Here is a 7672-nt window from a genome sequence, read left to right as displayed (position 1 = left end):
CGCCGCCTGCTGCTGCTGCTGCTGCTGCTCCTACTACCACTACTACTACTACTACTACTGCTGCTGCTGCTGCTGCTGCTACTGCTGCTGCTGCTGCTGCTGCTGCTGCTGCTGCTGCTACTGCTATGAGATTGAGATGTTACCCCTCCATGATGAGGAGGGTTTTTGGAGGGGAAAACAGGACATTTCTAGCAAAACTCGTGCTATTGGGTGCGAGCTTGCTGTGTATCGCCATGATATTTCACTCAAATAATTTTAGTGTATAATACAATAACACATATGAACAAAACACACTGAAGACTTTAAAGAACTTACCCCTTGAAACACCTCTAAATGATAACCTGCCTACACTTACAGCAACATTTAAATAGCGGCAGTGTTCTGAGCTTGCCGTGCTATCCTATTTTCAGATAACCTTTGGAGTATATCAACAAATAAAATTCATTCTCTGGTCAAAGAAATATACAAAAGAGCAGAAGGCTTCAAACAATTCATGATGAGACAAAGTACTGGTAAAATCTAAGGGTGATTCTCAAAATCCTATGAAGATATGGAATGAATGACTGAACACAGTGGCTGACTACATCTCCAAGACAATGAGTTAAATAAGCAGACATGACTTTCCCATCATGTATTCATTTCATGCATATTAGCTATATACAAATAAGAAGGTATGAACAGTAAGTGCTACTTACCAAATGTTTCTGTTGTTCTGTTAACTGATGTGATATTCCCCTCTTCATTCTCATTTACAGCACTAACAGATATTTCATATTCTACACAGGCATCAAGATTTCCTATGACAAAGGAGTATTCCTCCTTTCCAATGTCAATGCTATTAGTGTTTTCACTTCCAGTGTGTCTCCAAGATATGGCATAATGTGTAACACAGTCACCATCATTACTAGGTTTCATCCACTGCAGACTAATATTGTGTGGATTTGGTTTCAAATCTAAATCTACAACTTGCCCAGGAACTGTGAACCAAAGAATATTCTAGACAGAAGAGAAACAAACATCCAACCTATTAACATAAAAATAACTTGTATGTCGTTTTTCTCCAACTTTCCTTCTTCCTACCATTGACCTGACAGAGAACACACAAAGTTACTGTGACATTTACTTTCTTGTCAGTGTATGTATTAGCTCTGCCTCTTAATGTGATGTGTAAGGGCCATGGTAGAATATCTGGATGGGGCTTGATTCCTTATTCACACTTTCCTTCATAATTAGATTAGCACAGTTTAGTGTCGTAATATAGAAGATGTGGTGTTAACACCACACATACACGGTGCCAAATCCCAGAAGACTGCTTTCTTCATAGTCACCGCCGTGAAAGCCTCAAATCTTACAAGATATAAAATGTTGTGATATTGACAATAAAAGCAAAAATATTCATGAAATAGCATTTTGTACAAATTTCATACTTGAGAAGCGATGTCATGAAAAAATCTATGGAGTACAGAATGTTAAATGTATGAATAAGTCAAATAAGTATCAATACATAATACCACAAGAGGAGTGTCAGCTGCTGCTGCTGCTGCTGCTGCTACCCCTGCCATGACCAGGATGCCAGCGTTGGCTTTTGGAGGGGAAAATAGGGCATTTCTAACAAAATTCATGATATTTGGTGTGAGCTTAATGTGTACCAAAACGAAATGTTACCCAACTGATTATAGTGTATAATGCAATAACATATATAATCAAAATACACTGAGGACTTCAGCGAACTGTAACTTGAAACACCTCTAGATGATAATCTGCCTACCCTTATGGCAACATTTAAATAGCAGCAGTGTTCTGTTCTTGCCATGCTATCCTATTTTCTGATACCCTTTGGAGTATATCAACAAATAAAATTCATTCTCTGGTCAAAGAAATATATAAAAGAACAGAACCAATTCATGATAAGACCAAGTAAAAAGGTAAAGGTAAGAGCAAAGCTATCCCTGTAACAGGCCGTGGAGGTCCATAGGGTTGTGAGACGTTGAGGGTCCCACATCTTCTAGATAATCGGCTCATAGATGGCGGTAAGGTTGTCAGCCTTAAGCACCAGCCAACCTTTATCCCCAAGGAAGATCAAGGAACATCCCACACACTAACAGGCGGTTTCGCCAGTCTAACAGACAACACTCACTCCTAGTCACTATCACATTACCGCACGTTGCTGCCACCACTCGTATTTATACAGCACTCGATGTCCAGCCCACCTGTACATCATCACGTGTGCTAGCCAATCAGCGCTCACAATCGCAACTGCAAGTTTAAGCTCCGCCCAGAAAACATGGTATAAAAACGGAGCCCAAAAGTCGCAATCGTCAGTGATCACCAGAGCCCAGATTTTGATGACATGTCATCTTTTTTCCTTGTATCCTATGCGATGCTCTTAAATATATAAATCTTGGATATGAGCTGCTGGTTACAGGAATGTAAATTTTATAGGTAATTTTTGTCATTTTTTTTTACATTTTTAGGTTTAAGGTTATTTTTCATTTTGTGGGTAATTGTTGGACTTTCAAGGGTATTTCTTGTCACTTTTGGCCATTTTAGGGAATTTTTCTTCATATGTTCTCTGAAATGTGAATAACATGGAAGCGAAGTGTTCTTTCTTTTCTCCTTTAGGTCATACTTCTGGATTTTTTCGGTCATTTTTTAATATTTTCAGGTCATTAAAATCCGGGCCCTGTATATTACATTTTTGGGTCATATTTTAGGTAATTTTTCTGGATTCTTTCAGTCATTTTTTTAAATATGTTCAGGTCATCAAAATCCGGGCTCTGGTGATCACATTAAGTTCAGAGTGATCAGTCATCAGAGTCATCAGCTGTTCATTGAGCCAATGACAGCTGCCGAAACTCTCCAGCAACCGCGCTCTGCTACCAGACAGCTAACGTAGCTGCCGCCCCTTTCCAGCGGCCGCGCTCTGTTACTATATAGCTAATCTAGCTGCCGCAACTCTCCAGCAACCACACTCTGTGACCAGGCAGCTAACGTAGTTGCTGCAACTCTCCAGCAACCGCGCCGTAGGCAGCTGTTCCTACAGGCTCACATAGCACCACATTACCGGCCAGACAAACCAGCTGAACGGCCGTAAAAACTTGGTCTACTACAAAGGAGCAAATTCTACCAGCGCACTCATGGTGGAACAACTGCCCTTTTCAGGGCCAGCCAACTTTTGACATTCCACATAGCTTTGCAGCTATTCTGTACATTCAATTTATAAAAATTAATGTATACAATTGTTACAGATTTACATGGTTGTCTTTTAGAACATCGACAATCCCACAAGTTAAATAAGCAGACAAGACTTTCCCATCATGTCCTCATTTCATGTGCATTTCCTATATATAAATAAGATGGTATGAACAATAAGTGCTACTTACCAACTGTTTCTGTTGTTTTATTAACTGTTGTGATATTCCCCTCTTCATTCTCATTAACAGCACTAACAGATACTTCATATTCTACACAGGCATCAAGATTTCCTATGACAAAGGAGTATTCCTCCTTTCCAATGTCAATGCTAGTAGTGTTTTCACTTCCAGTGTGTCTCCAAGATATGGCATAATGTGTAACACAGTCACCATCATTACTTGGTTTCATCCACTCCAGACTAACACTGTGTGGACTTGATTTCACATCTAAATCTACAACTGGCCCAGGAACTGTGAAACAAATTATATTGTAAAGCGAAGAGAAACAGACATCCAATGTATTAACATAAAAATAACTAATATGTTGCTTTTCTCCAACTTTCCTCCTTCCTACCATGAAACCTGACAGAGAATACACAAAGATATTCTGCCATTTATGTTCTTGTTGGTGCATGTATTAACTATGCCTCTTAATGTAGAGTATCTGGATGAGGTCTGAATCCTGATTCGCACTTTTCTTCATAATTATATTAGCACAGTTCAGTGTCATAATATAAGATATAAAATGTTGTGATATTGACAATAAAAGCAAAAATATTCATGCACCTTTCCTGTTTCCTACATGGTACACTCGAACTAAGTGCAATCTAAGAGAGATCTTAAAATTCTGTGAAAAGATAGAATGACTGACTGAACTGAGTGGCTGACTACATCTCCAGGGCCATATTTGAGAATGAGTTAAACAATCAGACATGACTTTCCCAACATGTATTCATTTCATGCATATTAGCTATATATAAATAAGAAGGTATGAACAGTAAGTGCTACTTACCAACTGTTTCTGTTGTTCTGTTAACTGATGTGATATTCCCCTCTTCATTCTCATTTACAGCACTAACAGATATTTCATATTCTACACAGGCATCAAGATTTCCTATGACAAAGGAGTATTCCTCCTTTCCAATGTCAATGCTAGTAGTGTTTTCACTTCCAGTGTGTCTCCAAGATATGGCATAATGTGTAACACAGTCACCATCATTACTTGGTTTCATCCACTCCAGACTAACACTGTGTGGACTTGATTTCACATCTAAATCTACAACTGGCCCAGGAACTGTGAAACAAATAATATTGTAAAGCGAAGAGAAACAGACATCCAATGTATTAACATAAAAATATTGTATATGTTGGTTTTCTCATTGGTTTTCTCCAACTTCCCTGTTTCCTACCATGGACCTGATAGAGAACACACAAAGATACTGTTACACTTATTTTATTGTCAGTGTATGTATTAGCTCTTCCTCTTAATGTGGATGTGTAAGCGCCATGGTACAGTATCTGGATGGGGCTTGACTCCTTACTCACACTTTCCTTCATAATTAGATTAGCACGTTATAATGTCTTAATATAAGATATAAACTGTGATACTGACAATAAAAGCAAAAATATTGTGACATGTTAAACCATTGTTGGGCAACGGGATGTGGAATGAGTTACCACGATGACAGACTCTTGATAAACATTCGGTTTCCAAGTTATGCGACAGTTAGGAAAGTGGTGCTTCTACATGCCGTGCCTAGCTGAGCCAAAGTGCGCTGGTTGCTATGCAGTGCTGCCCAACAACGTCTCTGTAAACACGGCGATTATGCAACAGCGAAGCAAGATGCGTTTTCCGCTGTCTGACTGAGGGTTTATAACAGAAACTGGAATGCCGACCCCCACTGTGACCCTGCGAGTCATAGGAGGCGACGAAAATGGAAGTGTCAAATCTGAGACATTAGAATATGGTCACGAGTACCAAGTGACTCAGACCCAAGAAAGACTGCGCTGGCAATGGTTAGCAGCATATACAAAGACAGACCTTCCTCTCATCAGAGAGAGTGCCCCACAGAAACAAGACCGTAACTGTCAATCGGTACTAAATATCTGGTCCTGAGCCCCATATGAGGCTTGGAACCAAGACTTAATTACTGACTGACTGACCATCAGTTGCAATGTGACTCTGACTTTAATTTTGACCTAGGAGTCTGTTGAAATGTAGCAGCCGCCAAAGACAGTGTCAGTTAGTATTTGGAGTATTCGGCAAGTATTTGGAGTGAGTGCGAGACAGCCGCAGGAAGATGAATGGAACGCGTGTTATACTGAAGACAGTGTGAAGAGATTAGTGTGTAGGGTTTGTAAATTTTGTAGAAACGTAGCACTGTTATAAATGATTGTGGTTACAACTTGTAGGTTGTTAATAAAACCAATTAACATTCTGAACTGCGTCTTCAGTAGACAATATTCACGAAATTTTCTGTCTACTACCATGTTAGAGTGATATAAAAGGGAAAAGAAGATAACAGCGATGCCATGAAGAACCAATGTAGTACAGAGCGTAAAAGGTATGAATAAGTCAAGAGTATTCAGTTACATATCAATATGTAATATGTAATACCACTGCTGCTGGTACTGGTATTTCTACTACTACTACTACTACTACAACAACAACAACAACAACAACTACCACCACCACTACTACTTTATAAGTTATCAATCAGATGGCATTGGCACATTTTATGAATGTAGAAAGATATAATTCCAATAAAATTTCTCTCATGAAACAAATAGGAAAGGATCCAACAGGAAGACTGATATCAAATTGGGAACAACAGAGTAGGAAATATGTCATACAAATTGAAGAATTTTATATCAGTACCAGAATATGTGAAGAGTTTTCTTCAGGATCCGACTGCCAAAACAACTAGAGAACTACTGCAACTAAATAGGAAGTAGTTCGCACAGTGGTAAACTACGATCATCAGTAGGAGCCTGTCACTGGAGTGTACAGCAACTATGGCTGGAACATGCAACTGTTCCCTGCAGTAGATCTCATGAGGAACAAGTTACAGCCTTACATATTCTATGTGACTGTCATGTCATAGAGGAATAAGATTTCATCGCTTAGAAACTCACTCCGTGGAACCAAGTGCATGTCATGAAGTTTCATTAAGCAAAGTTTTGCTCATCATTCAAGGTGCAGAAGTACTGGATTGCTAAACTGTACAAAGAGTATTCACAATAGATCAAAGACAATAGAGGTGTGTGTGTGTCATTTCAGGCTCACCCCTTTAATATTGTAACGTGTTTCGTTACTGAAGACGCCGTAGAGATTGTTAATTGGTTTATTCAACAACCTACAAGTAACGGCTACGATTAATTATTACACAGTTGCGGGGTTTCACACTTTATAACCCTATGCGCAAATCAGTTCACTCTCTCTTCAGTAGTCGCTCGCTGACTTCTTAGTTATCGCACACTCGCAGGCTGCTACCTTGAGAACGGTTGACAACACACTCGCTCGTAGGCTTGCTCAGAACTAACTCGGAGACTGCCACGCTACAACTCGACTCGGCGACTGTTACTCCACAACTCAACTCGCAGGCGCTGTGCAGCTCACTTATATAGCCGCAGTGTTGCCTGTTGCGTGCCATGTCAGTAGGAAGCGGTTCCGCGTCACCGTGTGCGTCACCGCGCGTTGCGCGTTGCATAGCTACCAGGTTGCGGGGGCTCGGCTAACTTCGGCTCCGCTCGTGACGTCACCGCGGGGAGAGTGGCGGGGTGATGACTCGCCTATTACGCGAGCGCTACGTTGCCGCTACGTGCCGCTGGGGAGGTAAGGGTCAACATGTCACACTATAATAAATTTTTAACGTAATTTTCATCATCTTTACTGTCATCAGTTAAGACCTGAGTGTGTCTACAGCTAATACAATTCTGTCTGAACTACTTCCTATTCAGTTCCAGTAGTTCTCTGATTCTTGTTTCATTTCATTTCATTTATTCATTTTACCATAAATCCATATAGAAAACAATTTCATAGGATATGGAAATAGTCACAAATAAAGCAGTACAACATACTTGTACATATAGTCATGCACATCAGAAAGTACATAATAGAGTAAGCATCAACATGCACATTACTTAATCATCATCATCAGTAATCTGTCAGGACGACAGGTCCACAGTCTCTTCCAAAACAATTCCTCCATTTAATGCGATCTAGAGCTTTCTCCTTCAAATGACAGTATCCTCTTCTGTCCCCAAGGTCATCCAGCATCTTCTTACGTCTTCTTCCTCGTCTTCTTGTCACTTCTATCCGCCCATCTATCTTTCCTTCGATAACTTCTTTTAGAAGGCAGTTTCTGCGTAAAACATGACCAATCCAATTAGCCTTCCGTTTTCTTATTTCATGTAGGATATTCCTCTGCTCACTGACTCTAATTAACACTTCTTCATTTCTCACATAATCGGTCCAA

General features: G+C 40.0%; 1 protein-coding gene across 8 annotated transcripts in view; it reads right to left on the bottom strand.

Annotated features, from left to right (window-relative positions):
- LOC111861306 (receptor-type tyrosine-protein phosphatase H) overlaps positions 1-7672 on the bottom strand; it is a 63573-nt gene that overhangs the window by 36065 nt on the left and 19836 nt on the right. For all 8 annotated transcript variants that reach the window (XM_023845757.2, XM_023845755.2, XM_023845760.2 and 5 more), the window contains 3 exons: positions 4207-4488; positions 3384-3665; positions 696-977 (listed from right to left, as the gene is read on the bottom strand). In XM_023845757.2, the coding sequence (XP_023701525.1) occupies positions 696-977; positions 3384-3665; positions 4207-4488 (846 nt within the window). The remainder of the gene's footprint in view (positions 1-695; positions 978-3383; positions 3666-4206; positions 4489-7672) is intronic.

This window comes from Cryptotermes secundus, unplaced genomic scaffold (genome assembly GCF_002891405.2).
Source record: "Cryptotermes secundus unplaced genomic scaffold, Csec_1.0 scaffold158, whole genome shotgun sequence".
Lineage (NCBI taxonomy): Eukaryota > Metazoa > Arthropoda > Insecta > Blattodea > Kalotermitidae > Cryptotermes > Cryptotermes secundus.
The sequence above is the reverse complement of the archived record's forward strand: the minus strand, read 5'-3'. Positions and strand labels throughout refer to the sequence as shown.